The following is a 25804-nucleotide window of genomic DNA, read 5'->3' as shown; positions in this document are numbered from 1 at the left end:
ACAATGTTGTGTTAGTTTTAGGTGTACAGCAAAGTGAATCAGTTATACATATACATATATGCATGCTTTTAAAAATTCTTTTCCCATATAGGTCATTACAGAGTATTGAGTAGAGTTCCTTATGCTATACAGAAGGTCCTTATTGGTTTTCTGTTTATACATAGTGATGTGTATGTCAATCCCAATCTTTCCTTTCCCTCCTAGAATCCATAAGTTTGTTTTCTACATCTGTGACTCTATTTCTGTTTTGTAAGTAAGTTCATTTGTATCATTTTTTTAGTCTCTACATACAAGTAGTATTATATAATATTTGTCTTTCTCTGTCTGACTTATTTCACTGAGTATGGTAATCTCTAGGTTTATTCATGTTGCTGTAAATGGCATCATTTTATTCTTCTTTTGACTGAGTAATATTCCATTATACATATGTACTAAACTTTTTTATCCATTCCTGTGTCGATGGACGTTGAAATTGCTTACATGTCTTGGCTATTGTAAACCATGCTGCAGTGAACATTTAGGTGTGTGTATACTTTCAGATTATGTTTTTCTCCAGATATATGCCCAGGAGTGGGATTGCCAGACCATATGATTGTCCTGTTTTTAAGTTTTTTAGGGAACCTCCATATTGTTCTCCACAATGGCGGTACCAATTTACATTCCCATCAACAGTACAGGAGGGTTTTATTTTTTCCACACCCTCTCCAGTATTTGTAGACTTTTTGATGATGGCCATTCTGATTGGTGTGAGTGATAAATACCTTGTTGTAGTTTTGATTTGCATTTCTCTGATAATCAGTGATGTTGAGCATCTTTTCATGTGTTTTTTGGCCATTACTTCCGACCACAGTGCATCTTCTGCTCTTTCTGTGGTGAATTCCTTGTGCTTTGATAGGTAACTTGAGTTGCAGTTTGAATCCAGAGTGAACAGAAGTGTTGCAGGGTTTGTCACATTGTGAAGTCTGTGTTTTCCTGAACAGAGACTACATACCCAGCCCTCCCCCCACAAAAGACACATATTAATATCACTTTTCAGTGTTGGCATCACCGAGAAAGCCTGACACTAATGAGAATCAATGATTAGTCTGCCATTATCAGTCATTTGGAAACTAAAATAGAAAATCTTTATTTCAAGCAGCTTTCATCTTAGTTCAACTTCTCCTTTTTTTCCCTGCTTTTATTTTAAAACTGTGTTTAATATGTATCTAAATCTTGGTGTAATTGTACATGTTAGCATTAATTCTAAACTGAATATGAAATGTTTGATTAAATTAGAAGCAGTGTTTAAAAATCTATAAGACCTCCTGAATAGATATTTTTCCAAAGAAGACATACAGATGGCCAACAGACACATGAAAAGATGCTCAATATCATTAATCATCAGAGAAATGCAGATTAAAACCACAAGGATATATCACCTCAAACCTGTCAAAATGGCTGTCATCAAAAAGGACACAAATAACAAATGTTAGCAAGGCTGTAGAGAAAATGGAACCCTCATATCCTGTTGGTGTGAATGTAAATTGGTGTAGCCACTGTGGAAAACAGTACGGAGGATTCTCAAAAAACTAAAAACAGAACTACCATATGACCCCACAGTTCCACTGCTGGGTATATATCTGAAAAAGATTTAAATGCTATTTTGAAAAGATACTTGCACCCCAGTGTTCATAGAAGCATTATTTATAATTACCGAAGTATGAAAGCAACCTGTGTCCATCACCAGATGAATGGATAAAGAAGATGTAGTGTATATGTACAATAAAATAGTACTCAACCTTAAAAAAGAATGAAATTTTGCCATTTGCAGCTACATAGGTGGAATTGAAGGGTATTATGCTAAGTGACATAAGTTAGAGAAAGACAAAATACTTACATGTGGAATCTAAAATGTAAAAAAACTAGTAAGTATAACAAAAAAGAAACAGACTCAGATATAGAGAACAAGGTCTTGCTTTCCAGTGGGGAGAGGTACATGGGGAGGGGTCAGGGACTAAGAGGTACAAACCACTATGTATAAAATAAACACACTACAACAATATAACAACACAGAGAATATAGCCAATATTTTATAATAACTACAAAAAGAACATACCTTTGAAAGTTGAGAATCACTCTGTTATACACCTGATACTTACATAATATTATACACCTGCTGCTGCTGCTGCTAAGTCGCTTCAGTCAGTTGTGTCCGACCCTGTGCGACCCCATAGACAGCAGCCCACCAGGCTCCCCCATCCCTGGGATTCTTTAGGCAAGAACACTGGAATGGTTTGCCATTCCCTTCTCCAATGCATGAAAGTAAAAAGTCAAAGTGAAGTCACTCAGTCGTGTCCAACTCTTAGCGACCCCATGGACTTTAGCCTACCAGGCTCCACCATCCATGGGATTTTCCAGGCAAGAGTACTGGAGTGGGGTGCCATTGTATCTCAATTAACATATAAATAAAAACCTGTGAACTTTTAATATACTCTTGAAGATAACTATCAAATTTACATAGAACCATGTTTCCCCAGATAATTTTTACCTTGAAACTATTTCATAACCTGTTTTATATAACCTTCTTTGTTTTAATGTTATAAACCTGTTGTAAATAAAAAAGTTTCCCTTGAAAGTGAAAGTCAATCAGTCATGTCCGACTCTTTGTGACCCCATGGACTATACAGTCCATGGAATTCTCTAGACCAGAATACTGAAGTGGGTAGCCTTTCCCTTCTCCAGGGGATCTTCCCAACCCAAGGATTGAACCCAGGTCTCCCACATTGTGGGTGGATTCTTTACCAGCTGAGCCACAAGGGAAGCCCAAGAATACTGGAGTGGGTAGCCTATCCCTTCTCCAGAGGATCTTCCTGACCCAGGAATCGAACTGGGGTGTCCTGCATTGCAGGCAGATTCTTTATCAACTGAGCTATCAGGGAATCCCCCAAGTTGCTCTTAAATGACAGTGTAAAGCCACTGCAAGGCATGGCAGTTCTTAGAGTTGTTGAGAAGAACCTCTATCAAGATCAGCATATTTTCAGCTAGAAGGGTCCTCAGAGCAGTTCCAACCCAGAGGCTATAAAGTTTGAGATGCTCAGCTGGGAGTACTTGAATTCTCTCAAACTCTGTAGCGTGGGGTTCCTCAGGGCTGCTCTCACTGGTTTTAAGAGCCTGTTTTTCCTCATATGTGCCTGGATGCCAAGGAGCTACATACATGCAGTGTGCTGGAAGGTGAAGGGAGTTCATATCCCTCACCTAAAGCCGGACTAAAGCAAGAACCTTACTTTTTAACAAAACAAGTTGCAATTTGGAAGACTGTTCATGCCCATATTTATGGTGTTTTTTGCTGTATTTATGTATTTTATTTATAAAAAGCTACCCTTGGCTACAAGTTGGAAAGCATTTTAAAAGAGGGATAGTGGTAATAATACATTAAAAGAAACAACCAAAAAGCAGTTTCCACCATCACCTAACAAGGTTAGAATGCTGAATTTTGTCTTACTTCCCAGAATGACCAAAGTTTCCATGCCATTGTCAGTGTCTTATGATTTTTGTCCATGACTCACAGACACTGGCCACTTAAACAGTGTTAGAAAAGCACCCCTCCCTCTGTGCTGGGAGCACCATAGACTTCAGAGAGCCTCAATTAGGATGGCCCTACTGAGGGCAGGTCTTCGTGCACTTATGGGAAGCCCAGGAAGAGAATAGGCTGCTTTACTTTAGAGTGTGTATCTGACTGCTTCTTGGCCAGGCTTAACTTGGAAGCTGTTTGGAAATCATGTTTCAACTCCTTCATTGAGTAAATGAAGAAAATGAAGCTCCATCAGATACTTTAGTGGCTAAACCAGGGAGGCCAGGTTTCGGGATGCTGGGAAACAGAGAGGAGGGCAACTTAATCTCCTAGACCACAGTCTGAGTTTTAATAGAATAGTCCTCTGGGTTTTTGAGATGGTTTTGACTTAGATTCTTTTTTTTTTTTAATTAAAAATTTTTATGTTTAACATATATTAATGTGAAGCATCATTTCAGGTCCAGGTGCCATATGGAAAGTGATCGATGTTTCAGGGATGGGAGAAGGGTGAATACTGGGAGACATCCAAATTATAAACATTTGAAAAATCCTGGAAGAATACACATTTTCTCTAAGAATAGACCTACACAAAGAATCTAATTTTAATTTGTTTGTTTGTTGCTGCATATATTCAAAGTAATATTATAAGCAGTTTTAAAATAAACATAATTAATCTTTGACCCTATCAAATTAACTATCCACTTAGCTTATCTATCGGAGAAGGCAATGGCACCCGACTCCAGTACTCTTGCCTGGAAAATCCCATGGACGGAGGAACCTGGAAGGCTGCAGTCCATGGGGTCGCTGAGGGTTGGACATGACTGAGCGACTTCACTTTCACTTTTCACTTTGATGCATTGGAGAAGGAAATGGCAAGCCACTCCAGTGTTCTTGCCTGGAGAATCCCAGGGATGGGGGAGCCTGGTGGGCTGCTGTCTATGGGGTCGCACAGAGTCGGACACCACTGAAGTGACTTAGCAGCAGCAGCTTATCTATATTTTTGTTTTACTAAAAATATCAACAACATATTTTAATGTATGTAGTTCAATACCATTTACCTTCTAAGCATGTACTACTTCAATATAAAAAGAATTTTTAAAAAATTTATAAAATGTTAAATGAAATATTTTACTTTAGAAAATATTAGAAAGTGAATTTTAGAAGGGAATAAAATTAAGGTTTTTTATAAAATCCACCTTTAATTTCAAAAGTTAGTATATATATATCTTGATACACAGACTTGAAAACAGTATCTAAGCTTTGTAGTATGCAACCTAATAAAGTGAGACAACTTAACTGATAAATATTACTGATGATACCAAGTAAATCATTGGGTAGCATATTCAGAACAAAAATTTAAAGCCATCTTAAAAAACATCAATTTTGGGGGGCTCAAATATGGTTATAGGCTCACTGAGAAAAGTTACTTTTACGATACTGTTTTTCTATTAGCTTTCTAGAATATCTCTTCAGAATAATATATACTTTCTGCCTCAAAACTTTTCTCAATAAAAATGCTGAATTTTGCACATTTTTCTCTGGGGGAAAAAAAAAACCTCTTTATGTGTTTTCTAGGGTAGAAGTGTGATTCTGAGTTTAAAAAAAAATGCTTTTGTTTTTGTAGGTCTTATCATTTCTCTGCAGCTTCTTCGTGGAGACATGGAACAGATTAGGAGAGAAAATCCTATGATATTTAATAGGGGATTGGCAATTACAAGAAAATTGGGATTTCCTGATGTCATCATGCCAGGTAGGCAGAACCTCTTGGGGCTGGGGTGGGAGAGGGGTTAGGAGAATGGAGTGTGGTGCTCCCCTTGTGAGCAGGTGGCACACCACACTGTGGAGGAGCCCCGCAGCCATTGACAGCCTCTGCAGCCAGAGTCAGGTTGCTGACTGCAGTCTGCAGCCAGTGGCTCCTTTGGCTCTTGTTGGCATTTGTTCTTTTCCAGAAGCCCCCACATACCTTCACCAGGGCAACACAGCACAATCTGGCACTTGAACCTTTTTGTCTCTTGTGGAGACTGGATGTTAGGAATCAACACAGAGCTCCTCACAGGGATGCCTTTTTTATACTTTTCTCTTCAGTTACATATCTTAGAAGAGAATCCCCTCATACATCGTCTTTAAGGAAAATAATGCCTATAGTGTCAGTGAATCCCAGTTCATGTAGAAGTAGCAGATTTATTTGTATCAGAAAAATGAATCATAACAATGAAAACACTATACCACATCAGGAAAATGGATTGGCAAATGGTATAGGTTAGGCAGTGTGAATAGTACTACATGGCCAGTTTCTCAGCAAGTGTCCTAACCCCTTTCACCTAATGCCCGGTGGAAAGCCAGAGCGGAAAGTGGGAATGCATTGGCTCTCAAGTGTGGTTCCAGCAGGTTAACCTAAAGCTCGTGCTTCCTAGTGAGGCAGATGTGGGTCAAGCTAGAGCAGTGGATCCAAACAGGCCATCAGAACCAGGGGGCTGTGGGGAATGAGGGAAGGATAGAGGTGTGGCTCTGATGGATGGGAGGCAGTCAGGAACCAGAGAAGATGGGAACAAGGAGAAGGAAGGAAGAACAAGGAAATAGCTCCTTGTCTGGATGAATTACAGGAGGTATGACCCTACCTTTTCCATTGAGTTTCATTCAGTGTTCTGCTAAAATTAAAAGTGTATTCGCTTTTGTTTAAAAGAGCCAAGCCAGGCTAGACTAAACTGATAGTGACCACTCTAAATAATCACCTCTTTGGAATTCTCCATAGTGCTGAAAGCTCCTCTTATTGGAAATATATGCCAGCATATACCCAGGGAAGAGTATGGCCTGAGCATACAGAAGGCCTTGTGATGGATTCCAGCTGTCCTTCTGCTCCCCATACTATGCCCAGACTTGTTTTCTGTCGCTTTTATTCTCTCTCCATAGACACTGTGACTGCAGAGCAAGCTGCTGTGAACAGCCTTTGTCTCTTGCTCATGCATACAAGAGGATCTTTTGAATGACAGTCCTAGGGTGATGTCCTCCACAGGACATGTCTCCCATCCTGTCCTGACACTGTTTCTCAGCCCTCTGTAACCCTAGTGATCAGGAGAAGAGCCCAGACATCATCCCTAGCTTCTTGGCAACATGTCACTGAAGAAATAATTGGTGATTACCAAAACTGATCTGATGATCATTTTTAAATGAGCTATCCAGGCTCATGATATGGAGTCATATATTCTGAAAGATATGCTTGAAGTCTTTTCTCTCTTTTAAGAACTAGTTTGTCTAAGATTTGGACATTGCCTTCCTCTTAGCCCTCACATAGTCATAGAATCAAAACAAAGTGAGCAGAGACTAGAAAGAAACAAGCTTCAGTCAAAAATCTTTAAGCAGACTAAATTCAAGAGTTACAGCGTCCATACCTCTCCTGTGGAAAGAGATCTTTTTGTGAGCACTCTGAATCTCTGTGTCATTGGCACACAGGTTGATAAAGGGCTTCTGAGAAAGTTGGACATGACCTTGGAAGTAAGCAGTATCAGTATCATTGGTGAGGCAAGCGGAGTGTCAGGAGCATTTCCTCCATTGGGCAGCTGAGGCGTCACCGTCTGATTTGCCCCACAAGACAGAGACACTGGCAGTCCTAGGGCGTCCAGACTGGGGCTGTGAATGTGCTCTTTGCTGAGTTGTCTGCCCTTGAAGTATTGAGTGCTGGAGCTGAGAGTGAGGATTGATTCACAGGCAGGAAGCAGTCCTCTATGTGTCTCTCCTCTCTTTTACCTTACCTCCTCTCGAGGAAAGACTTTTTTTGCACAGATTGTGTGCTAACAACTGACAGGGCCTTTAATGCCCCCACAAGATACTATGAGAGTGGGTTTGCCCTCCTTGGGTGAGACGATAGGGCTGGCCCTGAAGGTTCTGCTAGAACAGCAAGAAAAGTGTGCAGCAGTGTTTCCAGTTGTGGCCCACCTGTCCTGGGAAACCACGTCTGTGACAGGAAGCCCCTTTGTGAGATCACCCTCCACCTGCAGCTGGTCCACTCTTCACCCGTGGGAATACTGGATCTGGGCTGCAATGGTCCCTCAGCCCTCATGGTGCTGGTATGACCGAGTTACAAGAAATTGCAGCTTCTTGACACATGGTCGTAAGAGAAATGAACAATAAAATGAATTATGTTAGTAACTGTGAGCATTTCAGCACTGAAGTCTGAGAAATTAGAATACATGGAAAAATTAGAATGGTTCATATACTGTGGCTCTTATTTTGAAACTACCAGCATTTGGGAGAAACTACTAGATACTCATTTGGAGAGGTCCTTTATGTCAGATGGCCCAGACAGGTCCTTGTCAAAGCATATTGACAGAGCTTATAGGTCTGAGTTACAGCATTTAGACAAGTTCTAACCACACCAGTATCTGACACACAATTTCAGAAAAGGGCTTTCCAGTGGTCTATTGCTTTCCATGAATGTGTAAGGTACACCATGTGACTACTGTGAACAGGAGATGTCCTACTCTTTGCCACAGCCACGGCCCTGACTGCATAGGCATCCAGCTGTGTTCATGACTCACGTTAGTGAGCACGAGGCAAGACCACCATTGCTCGTGGTGTTCTGGGAGTCGCAGAGAAGGCACATAAACCCAGGAAACTCCATCCAAGATTACAGAAGAAGAAACCGATATGGGAACTTAAGCCTGATTTTGAAACTGAGCACCTAATAGCCTTTTGTTGGTTTATTGCCATATTTCTGTGGGTAGTTCCTCCTTCCCTCCCAACTTATTTTAGTTCATTACAGAAACTAATAACTCTACAACACACTTTTACTCCTTGAGATTTTTTTCAAGAAAATGGAGAGGAAATACTGGAGCAGGGCAGACGTTTCAGGTGAATGAGCTTTCTGTGACTCACTTGTCAGCATTAGCCCAATTAGAACTTTCAAGAAAACTGTCAGCCAAAAGACTGTAAACTGAAAGGGAATGATTTAAAACCTCTCGCTCAAGAGTGGTCTGTACCCTCCTCCAAACCTCGTCTAAGCCAGCAGGGGTGTGCCACCAGCTTCTGTGCCGTTTTCCAAGTGTCAGCTTTCTAGGAGAGTCTATTCCCTGGAGTCAGTAGGAATGCAGAGCTGTCATGGCTCTGTGGGAAAGAAACCTTTTAACTTGTTTTCTAAGCCTTGAATTTGTAAGGTTATCATTTACCGTGGGCGTTGTGGGTCAAGTTTCATATTAGTTAAATGAGCTTCTCTTTTGTCAGAAGAAATCTGCCCTGTGATTTTAATATATTCTAGCTGATGGCTAAGATTTTTTTTCCCTAAACCAGTACTGCTCTAACTTTAGTATGTATCAGAATCACCTGCAGGGCTTGTGAAAAACACATTGCTAAACCCACCTCAAGAGTTTCTGATACAGGAGGATTGGGGTGGGACCGAGCATTTGTATTCCTCACAGGCTATCAGGTGATGGTTTAGGGCCCCCTTTGAGAACCGTGTCCTAAAGAGTACTCTGCTTTAGGGATGCTTTGCCCCTCTCTGAATCAGACCTGGTACAAGCTCCTCTCTGGGTTGCCCTGACCTTGCCCTTTAGAAGGCAGCTATGCTGGCATGGCAGCCCTCAAGGGGGCCCCCCGACTCCTGCCCTTGTGCTCAGAAATACACTCTGTCCTTTGCTTTGACCCCTGATATAAAGTGCATGCTTCATCACCAACCTGCAAGTGATGTTTTTTTCTCTTTTCCTGTTTGTCTTAATTGTTCTTGTTTCTCTCTGTGCTGTCCCCTCATTCTCGCCCCTTTCTTTCTGGTGCAGAGATGAAGATAGTTGGGTGTAAGTTCCTGCTTTTGTGTGTCCTGTCTGCTTTTGCCTGCTTTGTTTCCATCTTCATTTGTTTCATGGAATGTTGCAATACTGGGGTGGGGTGTCATTTACATTATTAATCCTTCATCAGCCTCACCTTTTGGGATAACTGACACAATGTTAGAGAAGCTACCAGCTCAACCTAGAGACTGTGTATTACTTTAGGTGTTTATTAAGATCAGAGAAAACTAAGGACATGTTGGAATATTTAGAAAACCTTACAAAGCCCTAGGTGAATAGATACAGGAAAGGATTTTTATGAGACAGATCAGCTATTCCCATTGAAAAGAAAATGAGTAGTGCTTATCCCAAGCTGTGAAGAATTAGAAAGGCAGAAAGCTGCTCTTATCAGCTCTGCTGGACACATCTCATGACTTTTGAAAGAAAAGTTCTCCTCAAAAGAGTGATGACAGTATTTACCACAAGTAGATTCAAAAGATTGTGGTCAGTCTGAGTGTCACATGAAGCTTTGGCCGTATCTCTAAGGGATGGTTTAGGAATGATCACATGTGGTCCCACAATGGGTTGGAATATCCCCACATCCCTGACCCAAGAAAGGAATAACCATGCACAGTGATGTCACACTATGTCCATTCCTGTCAGTCTGTTAGAGCAGAGAACGTCACTGACTTAGTAGCAATAGAAACCAATAGAAGTGTGACATTAAAGACTTGGTTAGAAAAACAAAGAACCTGTCTTTCCTGGGTACTTTAAAGAAATCTTCCCAAGAGCTTTTTTAAGTCTCTTCCTCAGAATAAGAGCTACTCCAGCATATAAAACTTTGGTCGCATGTCTGAAACTGTCCATACAGGATGGTAGTTAACATCTCCACATCTCCGTGAATGCTGTCAGGAGACTCCTGTTCTGCCAAGAAATAGAACTGGCCCTATCCCGAGCAGGCTGCAGCGTCTCCTTGGAGAAGATGCGTTCTAGCTTTACGTGGTCTTAAGGGAAAGAAAGCACTATCCACAGAAGCTCTTTCTAATCCTGTCTCGAATTGGACAAGTTCTAAATAATGTAGTAGTTAACACTATTATCCTTGAACCCAGAGCCTCACACGTGGTGTGAGTCATTTATACAGAAGGAACATGAATGTAATAAAGAATCCAAGCAAGACGTAGTGCCCCCCAAACTCCAAGTAAGGCTGGCGTGTCTGGCAAGAGACGATCTTGCTAACAGAGACTCTGGTGCCTGAGCTGGACCTCGAAGACTCTGAAACCTCTGTAGAGACTGCTTTCAGAGGAGACCTGCAAACATGTGATGAGCTGTTTCTCCAGAGTCGCACTAGGATGCAGGTCTTTGGATGATCAGGCCCGGCCACTGAAGCACACGCTGTTCTCTCTGCTGGATGCAGCTCTGTCCCAGTGCTTCCCAGCCCCCTGGGATTCCGGTAGCTGCAAAGCACTGCTTCCTTCTGAGACCTCTCTCTCTAAGGACCCCAGAATGTTTCAGGCCAATCCCTGACATCATCAGACGGCCTCAGGTCCCTGACCTGGCTCCCTCCCCAGCAGCTGTTTTGTGTCGACTTCTAGGAATCTGGAGTGTTGCTGGGTCGTGACGCTGCTCTAGACAGTTGAACACTGTATCAGCAAACTATAGCCCATAGGCCAAATCCAGAAGCCTTTCATACTGTCCGCCAACTCAGAATGGTTTTTTACGTTTTAAAAGGGTTGTGAAAACAAAGAACATGTGGCCCACAAAGCCTGAAAGGTACTTATTATCTGGCCTCTTCCAGAAAAAGTTTGCCAGCCTCTGCCGACTCTTAAGTCCCTAGTTCTCTGACATGCAGCTGTACCAGCAGCTGTCACTGGCTGCTGTGTGAAACTGAAAAAGGGACAAAGATTATTTATTCTGAAGCCCTCTTACAAGAACAGCCTCATTCATTCATCTTCCCATTCAAGAAACTCTGTTGCGTGTCAACTAGCACCAAGCATTCAGAGATGTAAGGCACTGCTGATGCTCTTAGAGGTTCTGCCAATCTTAGGAAGCAGAGGACACCTAGCAAATGGAATCAGGGCTGCCCTCCACAATACACACTCCCACTTGCTTCCAGAAAGCCTCCCCCCTCCATACTCATTCCATCAATCTTCCATGCTGTCTAAGAGCTACCCAGTTCCACACCCCCAGACAGACTTCACTAACATCTTCCCAGCAGACCCACACTTTATGGTCGCCTGATGTTAAACCCTGGAGAGCATCAGAGTTACCTGATGCTTTTTAAAGATACAAGTACACAAGCCCCACCCAAGACCTACTAAAATCTCTAAGGGTGAATATTCGAAATCTAGTTCTAACAAGCTCCCTTGATGATTCAGATATACGCAGTGGTCTCCAAACTAATCACAGAAACCACTGCTCAGGCCTTCTCTTTCCCATCCTTATTGTAAGGTGCCTGTCCTCATGCCTCTCCTGGTAATATTTCCTGGCCACTGGTGCTAAAGTTTACACAAGCCTCCTGGAGACAGTATTAACCCATGATCCTACTAGTAGTCTTTGTAAACATGTAACATGCGATCAGGATAGCTGTGAACAGCGGGGACCCTGGGAAGCTCTCTGTAAGGCAGGCCTGGCTCATTACATCCTGGAGCTCTTCACATTTGTTTCTTCTAGTTCCTTGAGAATTAGTGGAGAGTTCAATTTAAATGATCCTCCAGAGAGCTTTTGAGGAGAAGGCCCCAGCTACATTAACTGTTACAAAGAGCTGTTTTCAAAATTGAGGCCATAATTTACAAAATTGCAACTCTTCTGACTGAGAATGGCCTTGGTTCTAGACAGATCTATTCTCTAAATAAAGAGGAAAGATCTGATGAAATCAAGCTGCTTCAGTGTGTAACTCAGAGGGTACAGTTATGTGTATTTACACATTTTCTAGATGATCACAAAAGGCATTCTATTTAAATAGAAAATTTTAAAAGAATGAAACCTGTAGGAATATCTAGCTCAGTCCTTCATTTGAAATTGGCATTCTGGTTTAAAATACCCTGGAGAAGCTGCCCAGAAACTATGAACTCACTCTATAAAACCAAAACAGGCCAAATTCTGTTATTATCCATCTGTAAGATGATGTTCAATTTGATATTAGTATTTTATATCATACAATGCTAGGAAAAGCTTGAAATGTTCCATTTAGGGACATACTTACTATAATATGTTACCTTTTGTATAGAGCCACAGAAATTTAAAATGCTTGTACAAGCTAGAATACTGTTGCTGGTAGCCAACATCTGCTTTGAAGAGTCACATGAATTGTCTTGAGAATAACTTCCAGAGAGTGCTGATTTAAACCAGGGTAATTTTAAACAAAGCACCTATTCTTTAGATATTAAAATTCTCTATTCACTTTATGCCAAATCATCCTAGAAATTGAATAATTACTTAAGTTCCATAGAAAAGCTAATATGTAACTAAGAGGCTATTATCAGGAGAAAGCTCTGAGGTGTCTGTTCCAGTTTTTAAAAATTTAAGGTGTAACCAACTCTGATTTCCCCCATTATAATGGCAATAACCTATAGTTAAGTTCCCAGTAATTTTGAATTTTACTTTCAGGGCTGATTTTTTTCATCCTCTGTTCTGACAGTAGCAAACTGATGAATTTGAGTTTTCCTTCTCCTCCTGCTTGCCTTCCCCACCCTACCTGCGCACATGAGTGCTCTTTTTAATGACCTGCTGCTGCTGCTAAGTCACTTCAGTCGTGTCCGACTCTGTGTGACCCCATAGACGGCAGCCCACCAGGCTCCACCGTCCCTGGGATTCTCCAGGCAAGAACACTGGAGTGGGTTGCCATTTCCTTCTCCAATGCATGAAAGTGAAGGAGGACCCAAGTAGGATTGTTCAAAAGAGGAAGATTAAAGTTCCAGACTCATCAGAATTCAAAGTAGAGGTTCTGCTCAGCCCAGGAGGAAAGTCTGTACAGACTGCAAGGATGGACCCCCTGAAGTCGGTCCCACGTGCCCAGCAGTTGCATTTGCATGTGATTTTCAAGAACACATTTTCCTCTTCCCTTCGTGAAGCCTCAGGGCTATTTGTTTAGGGAAATAGCTTTCGCATGTTAAAGTTCTCTGCATTGTCAGAGAATAATCGTTTCTCATGGACTGCTCTTTTGAGAGTATTATGTGACCAAAAAAAATGACAGTACTCATAGGGTAGGAAGGCAATATGAAGAACAGAAGGTTTGGGCATAAAGACCCCTAAAGCCCAAGATATGGGCCAGTCGTAGTCTATCACTGTTTCATGTGGAAGAGACACTCAGACACCCACAGTTAGAGAAGTGGGCAGTGCGGAAAAGAGGCTCTCATTAAGTACCTGGCCAAACCAGAAAGCTAATTAGCTCACCAAAAACAAAACCTCTTTATGTCATTGTGATTCCAAGTAATGAACAGACTCAGATGTGCCAGTTTTTGTAGAAACTGAAGTAGAAAGAATTTGATTTCTGAACTGGTTTGCTTTGCAAGTTAATAAATTGTTCCATTAACTTTCAGTTGATTTCTTCAGGCTGCCGACACATCTCACTTTGGCCTCACCTGGTTTCCCTTGTCATTTTCTTCCTTTGAAATTTACCCCCCTCCACAGGCTTTACTTTTTTTTTTTTTTTTTTGCAAGTCAAAAGTCCTTCTTAGTTTGTGTTAAGTAAAATTGGTCACTTTGTGGGTTTAGAAGCTTAGATCAGCCCATATAAGCTCCTTTTATACATGAACAGACAGTTCCATCCCTCCTTAAAGAAAAAGGCATTTGAGACTTAGGTCATTTCACACTTGCAGCTGGCTCTGCTCCTGCCCACTCTAAAGCAGCCAGTGTGGGCTGCACGGGCTGGACTCAAAGCACAGGAGCACAACACTGTCACCCCAGTGCTTTGGCACCTGCGCTTTTGGGGAGTCATCTGCTCCCAGAGCACTTGCTACAAAAAGAAGAAAACTTGCCCATCCAGTGACCTCTGCTGGCACCCCAGCAGGGAATGAAACTAGGTAAGCCTCCAGAAGGAAGGAGCAGTGTATCCTATAGGCAGACTCAGAATGATGGAGGGCTGCCAAAAGAAAAGGTAGCAAAGAGAGGGAAAGGATGAGGAATTAGTGGTTAAGACGTAGATATGATTAAAGGAAGTGCTATTCCTTTTGATTGTAAAACCTTTCCTCTTTTGGAGGATTAGATTACAGCCATTCTCTTGGAGGGGAGAGAGGTTGAACAGTCCCCCACAGTCTGCCTTTTCCCACCCTAGCCAAGCTGTGGTGAACAGCCTTAAGATTCAGACTTAGAGGGCACATGACTAACCCACCTGAGTACTGCTGCACTGATACTGGTGGAACGTCCATTGTTATTAACCAAGCTTGGAATGCCCTGAGCACCTCCCTGAACCCTGGAGGATCCAGATGCTAGCCTTATCCTCCACGCACATGGGGCACAGTGGCTTCTGCAGTCATGAATGCGTGACACTTCTTTCCCCGCAGGTGATATCCGCAATGACCTGTACCTCACCCTGGAGAAGGGGGATTTTGAGAGAGGGGGAAAGAGCGTACAAAAGAATATTGAAGTGACTATGTATGTGCTTTACGCAGACGGCGAAATCTTGAAGGTAAGGTTTGCCGGTCAGTTTGAAATGGCAGCTAATCCTGTAATAATTTTAGTGTTTTTGTGGACTTTGTCCAGAGACCCATCCTCCTCAAGAGGGACTGAACTCAAATCACTTCCTAAGACTCTTCTCCACCTTAGCTTCTCTTCAGGGAAACCCTGCAGTATGCTCTGATAATGACTTCCAGGGTCATACAGCCTTTTCAGAAATTCTTCCTAGTGTCTGACCTGAATCCTTCCTGTCCTCATTTAGACCTATTCCCTCCAGTTCTGTCCTACATGTTACTTTTTCAGCCACCTGTCTAGCATCCAACTGCTTAGTTTTGGTAACTGTTATTAGGTCCCACTCTTTTGGACCTGTTATTAGGTCCTAGAGCTAACATAGAAAGTTATATTTGCTTTTTAGTAAATAGGTATACCCACTTGCTGTTACCAGGTTATATGACAAGGAACATCAGACTCAGGCCCCCAAAGGTGATTTCCAACCAGTGCAGCACAAGGACCCTCTGACACTCTTGATTAAAAGAGAAGACCTGGAGTGCTGTTTTCCTACTTTCATTATGTCAGTTTTTCCCTCAGTCAAGTCATGGTCAAGTCCTTGGTAAATGAGAAGGCTTTGTTTGCATGCCACATGGTAGAAGGCAAATCAGTCTTTTACAAACCTTGCTTCTGTGTGTTGACAGCAGCCTCATGAGGTAGGCAGAACAGCAGTGATCATCCACATTTTACAGAAGGAAAGAGGTAAAGTTAGTCACAGTCATCTCTCAAAGCTATTTAATAGAAAGAAATGGAGGGTAGATGTGGTATTAGAGATATGTGTGTCATTAAAAAAACCCACCTCAAGGACTAAGGCAATTCTTGTTTGCATGAATAATGTGGGGGTCAGCAGAGCTCTCAGCTGTTCACTCTGCCCTGTGTGGACAGGGAGCTGCTCCGGATTGTATTGCCTGCAGCTTCCCGGGGGGGCATGGGACTGCATTTTCACAGTAATATTTGGAAACTGGGGTCAAGTTAAATCTGGTCTACCTTGGTTATGTCCAAGAACAGTCAGCCACAGGCAACATAAAATGCCAGTGCACCTTTGGGCTGAAGATTAGAAAACCGGTTCTCTCCGTTTTGTTATTTAATTATTTCTCTGATGTGGAAAGCTCTGTGTACGGTTGACTTCACTGAGTCCATTTCTTTCTTAATGAGGATGAAGAGTCTGCCTTAGTGATTCAGATGGCACCACTCAGCTTCCTTCAGGTGAACTGAGTGGTGTGTGTGGTTGCCTCTGCTCCAAGGAGAACAAGGAGCACTGTGACTGCTGGCTCCTTATGCCATCTTCACAGTTGCCCCTAGAGTCTGAATTTCAGTCACCTGATAGATTTGGCCTGATGGAAAAATGAGACCCTCACAAAGGAAGAAGTGAAATGTCCAGAGAAATCCAAGGGACCCCTGCAGTATGGTGGTATGTTGCTCTGCTTCTCTCCTCCAGGACTGCATCAGCTTGGGTTCAGGAGAGCCCAACAGGAGTTCCTACCACTCCTTCGTCCTCTACCACAGCAACAGTCCTCGCTGGGGAGAGATTATCAAATTGCCCATCCCCATCGACCGGTTCCGGGGCTCCCACCTGCGCTTCGAGTTCAGACACTGTTCCAGTGAGTGAGATTTCTCTCTCTACATTGCTTTGAGAATATGAATATAACTCTTCCTTCTCTGGGACGGCAGTAAGAGTTTTATTAGTATCAGGGCAAGAAAATGAGGAGTTGTGTACACAGAGGTGGGATGTCATCAGAGACTCTTCTTTGGACGGTGATCCAAAAACGTGGGATCTGGGGACTTCCCTGGGTCCAGCAGTTAAGACTTCACATTCAGTTCCAGGGTTGTGGGTTCAATCCCTGGTTAGGTATTGTAACAAATTCAATGAAGACTTTAAAAATGGTCCACATCAAAAAGAAATATTTTTTAAAAATGAGATCTGATGTTGTTGGCCTTTTGTAGTGTCTGACTTGGACAGTGGATAATTGCCAGGGTCATTCCTCTTTGGGGGTTTCCTTTGTATATAGTAAACTCTTTCTTAAAGAGCCCCTGGTTTATCAAGACTAGCCATGTAGTTTCTGTTTGGTTCTAGGTAGCCTGTGTACCTTGTGATATAAATGGAAACTCAGCCTAGTACATTTCTGATCCTTCTTACCATCAGGTTGCTACCTATTTAATGAACAAAGTAAGGGACAAAGAAGTAAAGCACACAAAGTGATAAGGAAAAGGGGAATTTCTGTTGGAAAGGGAGGTGTGAGGCAGAACAGCTCATGCTTGGCTCTGATTGCAGCAAAAGACAAAGGGGAAAAGAAACTCTTTGGCTTTGCATTCTCACCCTTGATGCGGGACGATGGCACCACCCTCTCCGATGACATCCATGAGCTCTACGTGTACAAGGTACGGAGCCCGAGTCTGTCCCCTGCTCAGATCACTCTCACATGTGGTTCTTGGTCAGGTGGTTCCCCCTGAGTGGGCCAGAGAATCTAGGGGGCAGGTGGAGACAGCAGGACACCTGTGGGCAGGCTTTTGTCTTTTCCCACAGATCACGCCAGCAGGGCCTTTGTTTCCAACTTCCCATTCCACTAGTCGTGGAAATCTGTTATTCAGCGCCTTTGTGCCATTACGGCCTTGGCTTGTACATTTGGAGACCTGCCATTTGAGACTCTGATTCTGTCAGCTATCACAGCAAAGCCAACACAAAGTTTTCTGCACAACGGATAGAGGCCATGAGCTTCGCCATGTTTTCTTTAAAAGCCATGTGAGCCATTCTGGGGGAAGAAATGGAAAACACTTTTAAAAGTGCTTAGGAAACACTCTTCTAACGGGACCTGAGGTCCAAGGTCCAGCCTCAAGAACCCAAAAATCCCTGGGACTGATGTTTTACATGTGGCATGGTTCCAGAAATATTCTGTGTTCTCTACTTATGCCTACAGTGTGATGAGAATAGCACGTTTAACAACCACGCTCTGTACCTGGGCCTGCCCTGCTGCAAAGAGGATTACAATGGCTGCCCTAACATCCCCTCAAGCCTCATCTTCCAGCGCAGCACCAAAGAGTCTTTCTTCATTTCCACGCAGCTCTCTTCCACCAAGCTCACCCAGAACGGTAGGCCAGGGTGCCTGCAGGGTGGAGCCCTGCACTGTCCCCACTTGCTGCTTCATGTTGCTGGTATTTGTCAAGAGACAGAAATTGTTGCTTCTGCTTTTTCATGCCATAGTGAGGGAATTCTTCTCATTCGAAGTTTAAGGAATCACTTGGTAATAGCAAGCTAAGGGGTTTTCCATGGTTTTACAGATGTGTCTGTAGCCTTGATTGCAGCACTCTGGAGGCTGTTTCACTGCTTCCAGCTATTTCTGTCTCTCTAGATCCCACCCACCCTTGGCAGGGGGAGTCTAGGCTTTACTTGCCCATGACATAGCCAGGGTTCACCATTTTTGGGGCTTGCTTCCTAGTGGACCTCCTTGCTCTGCTGAAATGGAAGGCCTTTCCAGACCGGATCATGGACATCCTTGGGCGGCTGCGGCATGTCAGTGGGGAGGAAATTGTTAAGGTATGGCTTTCACCCAATTCACACGTGCTAGCTGAGCAAGAACCTGGGCAGAGGGCCTTACTTCCCCTTGATTTCTGCCTATAAGCCTCTGAGACCACTTTTTAAGGTATATAGTTAAGTGAGTAGAGATAAAGTTATTTTTCTTTTTTTCAATTAGCTTCTTTCTTTAAAGTAGGTATCACATCAGGTTTATTACCTTTTAGAAACTATATTTAAGTTTTAAACCCTATTTTCTGGCTTGTTTTTCTTCCCAGAAAGCAAAGTGATAATTAAAGGGCAGCCTCTCAGAAACAATCCCAGTGTGGGCTGCCGCCTGCATGCCTCTAGGTCTCCGCTCGCTTCTTCTCTTCGCTTACTCTGTAAACCTCTACCACAAACCCAGCCTGGTGTCCTCCTGGCCCCACTCTCTGGATTATCTAGAATAACTCTAAATATTCTCCATGAACTGGAACTCCTGATTTTGCCCAGTCTCTCACTTAAGAGTCCAGACCAGGGAGCTCGACCCTCCTCTCTGCCTCGACGGCTTTCCCATGTGCTTTTGTGACACTTCCCATCTAACGGCCTGAGCAAACTGACAGCAACACTGCCCAACCCCAGTTGTTACCCTTAGGGCTTCTCCACACTGTGTAGAAGCCACGTGTTTGCCCACCTGACTTGAGCTCAAGAAGAACCCCAGGCACTTCCCGATGGTGAAAGCCTGGTAGGCGGATTCTGCACAATGGACTGAACTCAGCTGAGGAGAATGGACGTGCTTTGGGTGATGAGCAAGAGCAGTGGAATGTAGGCTAGAGACTGAATTTCAGAAAGGCGCCTTGTCCATGAGTGGGCAGTCTTGGCTCCGTCATTGCAGGGATCAAATCTGTCACCACTGCACTGTCTGTGCTTTCATTTTACAGCCCCACTGACTCAGTAATACACAACATGGTGTCTCCACATGACAAATAATTTTAAAGTCTGTGTATTTCTTTGTACTTTTATGAAGTCTTGTATGAATTTTGTGTTAATTGATCAGAGTATCATAAATTTTTTAAAAGAACCCTTTATACAAACAAGCTTTTGAAACTTTATACAAACTAGTTTTGAAACTTAAGCTAAATTTACACTCAGGGCATTTTTTCCTTCTAAACATATTAATAATTTCACCAGTAGAACAGACCACATACTATGAAAGCTCTGTGATCTTTTTAAGGATGAGTTGTTACATTCCTGACAAGAGAACATCCTACCAGCATTTCTGGTTTTAGCATCAGTATTTGTCTCAAGCCAGCCAGGAGAGAATGTAAAGGGAATATGCTATCATTTTAATTATTTTTTACTTTTTATTGGAAAATTTCAAGCATCCAAAGATGCAGACAGAATAAATAACCCTACATGTCCCTGTCATTCATCCCTGACTGTCACCAACCCCTGGCCAGTCCTGCCCATAAATCCCTCATCCATGCCTTCTACCTTATGTTGTTTTGTAGCAAGTTGTAAACATTATATCATTAAATTGCATTTTGACCAACGGAGTATTAGGTTTGATTTTTGAAGACTGGGAGCATCCATGAATATTTATTATTCTTTGCCTGGACTTTTGCATCTTAGAAAGAAAAAGGCACCTGCTCAAAAAAAGAAAAATGTTGTCTCCAGATCTTTTACCCTCTTTGACATCCCTCATCAGCTGCATTCTCTCTTCTCCTGGGATACTAATTTCTAGACCAAAAAATAAGTTTCTGTAGGTAAGGCCTAGCTTGTCACATCCTTATCCAGATGTCCTCTACAGAGTTAGGTCATAGTAGACAATAAGAGACTACTGAATTTCGGGGTCCCAGGAAAGGAGGCACTTTTTCTCAAAATGAATTTGACATCAAAATCAGTTAGATTGCCTTCAAGATTGCTGTTCTTCATGGGTGGTCTAAATTTTTTAGGTAATTGCTCTTTCTTATAAGTTTAGCCCTTACCCAACAGGAAGAGCCTCTTTAGGTCTCTCTTAGGGCCCTTTGGGCTGTAATCAAACACCCAGAGTTCACCTAGTTATTTCTTGGCTAGGTGGAGATGGAATACCAGGTTATTTTTAAGTGGTAGTTTGAGGTCTTAGGAGATCTTTGATTTTGTTTGCTTGGGAGATAAATTCATTGGTGTTTGAATGTCTGACCATGTGTCCAAGGTCCTAGACCTGAGCCCTCTGGTTTTTATGCTGTTGCAGTTTCTGCAGGACATCTTAGATACACTCTTTGTGATTTTGGATGATAACACAGAGAAATATGGCCTGCTGGTATTTCAGTCTTTGGTAAGTCTTACCTTTCCTGATTTCTATTGATTATTCCTGTCACATACTTTTTAAAAATCTGAGGAAAGCAGTTTATTTGAGTGAGTCAGCACAAGATGTAGATGTTCCCAACAGGAAAGGGACTGATGAGTGTCACCAAGCAAGACCAACAACCTGCCTACCTGGAACATCTCTATATGAGCTAATCTGGACCTCTGCTTTGTGGTTTTGATACTCACTCTCATACTATCGCAGGGTTGCTGAAATAGTGACCTACACCAACAAAAGGCCCAGAGACCAATTAAGGAAACAAGACAGCTCGTTTTCCACGTACAAAGTAGGATACAGAAATTTTTCTGGTGGTCCAGTGGTTAAGACTGCACTCCCAATGCAAGGGGCCTGGGTTCAAGACCTGTTCAGGGAACTAGATCTCACATGCCACAACTAAAGATCCTGTGTGCCACAACTAAGACCCAGCACAGCCAAGTAAATAAATATTAAAAACAAAAACAAAGGATATAACCACCAGAAAAGCAGAGACTCTCTGTGCTGGTCTGAGCATCACACCCTCTCCCTGTAAACAGTTGTCTGGGAACCAGAGCCTCAGAAGGTTGCTCAGTGAGAAAAGACAGTGATCTGAATATTTAGTGCATTTTGTTGAACATGTCCAGTCCTCCAGGAGGACTATGTATTCAAGGACAACTAGATACTCTAAAATATGTATGATAGATGAGCAACAGAGGCAAGAGTTACAGTGGTATTTTGCGAAGTTTGTTTCTCTGACTTTTCTTCTTGCCTCCCTGGCCAACCAACCCTAATTGCTGAAGGGTGCAACCTTTCGTAGGATGATTTGGCTCAGAGGACAATATTTTTTTCTCTCTTTTCCAAGTGTTTGAGACACCTTAATGTTTGTGCCACAACACAGATATTGTTTTGTCTTCCCTTGGTCCATATTGTACCACTGAGCATTATTGTGAAGAGAGAAGGTCAAAGTCACTGGTGTTGACAAATGAGTCCCAAGTTTGGAATGGGAGGCCAGGGTTGTTAGCAATAGAACAAACATGACAGAAATACATACCCAGAGTGGCAGTCTTACATTCACTGGAAACACTGGAGAAAACACTTGTAGTTTGCCATTCCTTGAAGAATCAAGAGTTGTTTCCTTCTGGGGGTAGGTTTGAGGCCTCCGCTGAATTCTGCTACACCTTGTCTCTCCCAGGTATTCATCATCAACCTGCTCCGAGACATCAAATATTTCCACTTCCGACCTGTAATGGACACGTACATCCAGAAGCACTTTGCTGGAGCCCTGGCATACAAGTAAGTTGCATTTGGCATCATCATTGGGACTTGTGTTTGACTAGAAAGACAGGCTTTTGCCATTGAGAATGATGTTAGCTGTGGGCTTTCTGCTGACATTCTATACTATAGTTTATTGCATAGTTTTCATACTTTTCCTTCTAAGAAATGATGGAAGAGCTGCTAAAAATGTCTTGTTTTTTCAGTGAGAAGCATGTGAATAGCTAAATATAGCATCCACAAATAATATCAAAGGAAAGAAAAGACAGTCAATAAAAGAGATAATACAAAGAGTAAACATGGGAAGCACTCACAGGTTATCTAAAGCCATTAGAGCAATTTTAAAAGTCACCATGTTATTCTATGGAATGAACATAAGTTTTGAAGAGATAAAACCTGAAGGGTGGTGAAGCTGTGGAATCACTGGACTCTGATACTTTGATGTCACTTTGGAGAGAGCGGGCCCTGTGCTATATATTTTACACATGTCATCTCATTAGAATTCACAATAATTTGAGATGTACTATTGTTGCCTATATTTTAAATGAAGAGAGTGAGAACAGAGAGCTCACATAACTTGCTCAAGGATGCAGAGCTCAAGACTGATATGCCCCAGATGTGAACCCTGCTGTCTGCAGAGGGCCTGTTCTCTTGACCTCTGAATTCTTTGGCCATGTATATGTGCAGACTTTCTGACCCTGTAGTCCCATGCCACTCAGATAACTTGGTCCTAAGGAAATAAGATGATTGAGACAGCAAGGAAGGGCACACGGGACCACACACCTTTATTCAGAGCCTGCTATTTACTAGTCATTGTTGTATATTCTGGAGACTTAGCAGTTTTCAACAAAGAAAACACACATCCAGCCCATGACTTTGGGAAAACTTTATTATAATCAAAAGAAATGTGTCTCAGGGGAAGTGGGAAAGAATGACTCCAACTGCTGATTGAAATGTGGCATCTCTTGGTCAGGAGTGTTGTCTGGTCTCAGGTGGTCTAAAGATTCCACAGCTGTAATGAATCCATCGGTCCATTTTAGCTCATCAGCAGTATATTATTTCCTCTATGGCTAATTTAGGGCTGCAGGTATTTCAGGCTGCATTGCTTTTGGATTAAAGTGGGGTTTCTGGACTGTTGTTTTTCCCAGGGAGCTAATCCGCTGTTTGAAGTGGTACATGGACTGCTCAGCAGAACTGATTCGTCAGGACCACATTCAGGAAGCCATGCGGGTAATGTCCTGAGAAGGGCCCACCCCTGCAGAACTTTGCAAGTAACCTCCGTGGAGTAGAGTACAGGACAAGTGTAGACAGCGTGGGATGACTGCCTTGATCCACCTAACTGCCCTTTCCTCACTTTGATTTTGCCCTAAAAGGTCTTTATTCCTCATAATTTTATCTGAGAGCAGGAGGGAGGGATGATGTACGTGCGGCTCGTAGTCATCCCCACTGCCTCATTTCTACCCTTAGTGTCAGTCTTTGCTTCCACTGGCTGAAGTATCATATCTCCTTCTAAGCCAGTGTTGGTTAGAAATAAGCCAGCATTGATTAGAAATAAGATTATCTAATACTTTCCCCTTCTTCAGTGTTTACTGAACATGGTATTTTATATAACTGTTTTAAGTAAAAAGAACTGAGTGAATGCACTGTATGTGGATATGTTGAGAAGAAGGTAATCTTAAAGCCATAATCAGGCAGCCCTTTGCAGTGCTGGACAGCTCCCCTTTCCAGGGGACTGTCCACACTGTGAGTTAACTACACTTTCTGGTAACTCGTTTTCTCATGACTGCTGCTTCTGCTGAGAGAACCACCTATGAGAATGTTGATTTCCCTCTTGCTCAGCAGTTCTCCATATTAACAATTTTTTTTAAGAAAAACTCGTATCCTCTGAGAACTCACTTAAAGCAAGTTCATGTTTTCTTTCTTTCCTTTCATCACTATCTTTTCTTGTTCTTGAGTCACTTGTTTTAAGTTTATTTTTAACCATGTCTTTCCCACCCTTTCTAGTTAGTAATAAAAGAAGAATGGCAGCAAAGTAGTTCTGCTTTTTCTCTGTCCTCTTTGAATATATCACCATCTGCTCTAAGTACTAGTGGGCCTATGCTTGTGTTATTCGTGTGGTAACAGTTCAAACACATGTTCTCCTAAGCATCATCAGTTTAAAGAGGCAAAATCAAATCATAAATCTGTATTTTCCCTGCCTGTTCTCAGCATATTCTATAAAAACCTGAGGCCTCAAGTCTCACTTCTGACCTTCATGCAATACGTGTTGGCTGAGCAAACAGCATGTCATGGCTGCTGAGATGCAGAGAGGAGTAAGACTGCCCTTTCCCCTGGAAGAACACATCCCCTGTGTCCTAAAGGGAATTAGGCTCAAACACCAGTGTAGAACAGAGTGCCAAGTGTGATGTGAGGGTAGGGCCTGGGTTCTGTTCTTCTCTGAACCCCAGCATCTGTGAGGTTCCCTGCATAATTGAGGGGTACACGTGGAGTTAAATGCAAAAAGTTCTGTGTGAGTTCAGAAATTAATTGCTTAAAGCCTTGGAGATGGTATCTTAGTTTTCTTCTAAGAGTCATTCATTCAGCCAATATTGCTTGATACCTGCCATGTGTCAGACACTGGGTTACCCACTGGGGATTCACCAGGAACCCACACAGAAAGGTTTGGCTTTGATAGCACCTCCATTCAAGTGGGGAAAAGGCAGACAATAAACATGTCCAACAGATAAACCATACAAAGATCAACATACAAAGTCAGTGAGAAAAAAATTAATTATGCTATTAAAGAAATAAATAGGATTTTGGTATAGAATGGCTGGAAAGAAGGTTTTACTTCACATCAAGAGTTTAGGAAAAGCTTCTTTGAAGAGGTGGCCAGAGCTCCATATTTCATCCTTGATTAAGTTTCTCTTCAGTGCTTCATGACTCTGCCTTTCCAGTGTCTGGGAGATCTTTAGCCTTTCTTTGATTAGAATGTATAGAATCTTGAATTCTCTTAAAAGAGAATTACTCAGCTCATAAGCATGGGCCAGCCTCCAGGGGCTCCTCAGAATCAGATTCTGCTCCCAACACGTGTTATGGGAGTTTTGTCTCCTGTATTGTTCATAAACTGTTGATGGCAGGTGTCCTGGTCTGGGAGAGGATGGTGAATGGGTGTGTTGGGTCTGCTAGCTCCTGTGCAACTAGAGGCCAATTTTCTCCAAACTGGACCCCTGGTGAGATGGCTGGCACATGTCAGGTGCCAGCTGTTTCTCAAAGATGCAGAAGACTTCTTAAAGTACTCTTCCTTCTTGGAATGAATTTAAGAGAGGTTCTTATATCATTGCCTTTGTAGCCTTTTATTTCTAGACCTGAGAAAAATGAGAGAAATTTAATTTTATTTTGATCCTGTATCTTCTTGAATTCAGCTGCTTCCATAATAGTCTATGGTTATTCACTTCCATAGCTACATGAAATAATTTGGCAATTCTCTCAGTACATAGATACTCACTGCTCAAGGACCATTTGGACTTTTGAGGAAAGGTTTTAAAAATTAAAGTAAAAAACATTTTTCTAATTTAAAAGATTAAAGTACTTCCCTACTATGTATAAAAGAGATAAGTAATAATAACCTGCTATATAGCACAGGGAACTCTACTCAATACTCTGTAATGGCCAACGTGGGAAAAGAATCTTAAAAAAAAAAGTATCAGATCAGATCAGTCGCTCAGTCATGTCCGACTCTGCGACCCCATGAATCACAGCACGCCAGGCCTCCCTGT

The 25804-nt window shown here is 42.4% G+C and overlaps 1 protein-coding gene across 1 annotated transcript in view; it reads left to right on the top strand.

The window, feature by feature from the left end:
* The window catches only part of DOCK3 (dedicator of cytokinesis 3), a 287503-nt gene that overhangs the window by 191324 nt on the left and 70375 nt on the right, over window positions 1-25804 (top strand). The window contains exons 14-22 of the mRNA XM_055557421.1: window positions 5175-5300; window positions 14805-14929; window positions 16403-16565; window positions 17237-17343; window positions 17880-18051; window positions 18399-18496; window positions 20685-20768; window positions 21967-22067; window positions 23195-23276. Coding sequence (XP_055413396.1) covers window positions 5175-5300; window positions 14805-14929; window positions 16403-16565; window positions 17237-17343; window positions 17880-18051; window positions 18399-18496; window positions 20685-20768; window positions 21967-22067; window positions 23195-23276 — 1058 coding nt within the window. The remainder of the gene's footprint in view (window positions 1-5174; window positions 5301-14804; window positions 14930-16402; window positions 16566-17236; window positions 17344-17879; window positions 18052-18398; window positions 18497-20684; window positions 20769-21966; window positions 22068-23194; window positions 23277-25804) is intronic.

Source organism: Bubalus kerabau, chromosome 20 (assembly GCF_029407905.1).
Source record: "Bubalus kerabau isolate K-KA32 ecotype Philippines breed swamp buffalo chromosome 20, PCC_UOA_SB_1v2, whole genome shotgun sequence".
NCBI lineage: Eukaryota > Metazoa > Chordata > Mammalia > Artiodactyla > Bovidae > Bubalus > Bubalus kerabau.
This window is presented reverse-complemented; position numbering and strand designations above follow the sequence as displayed.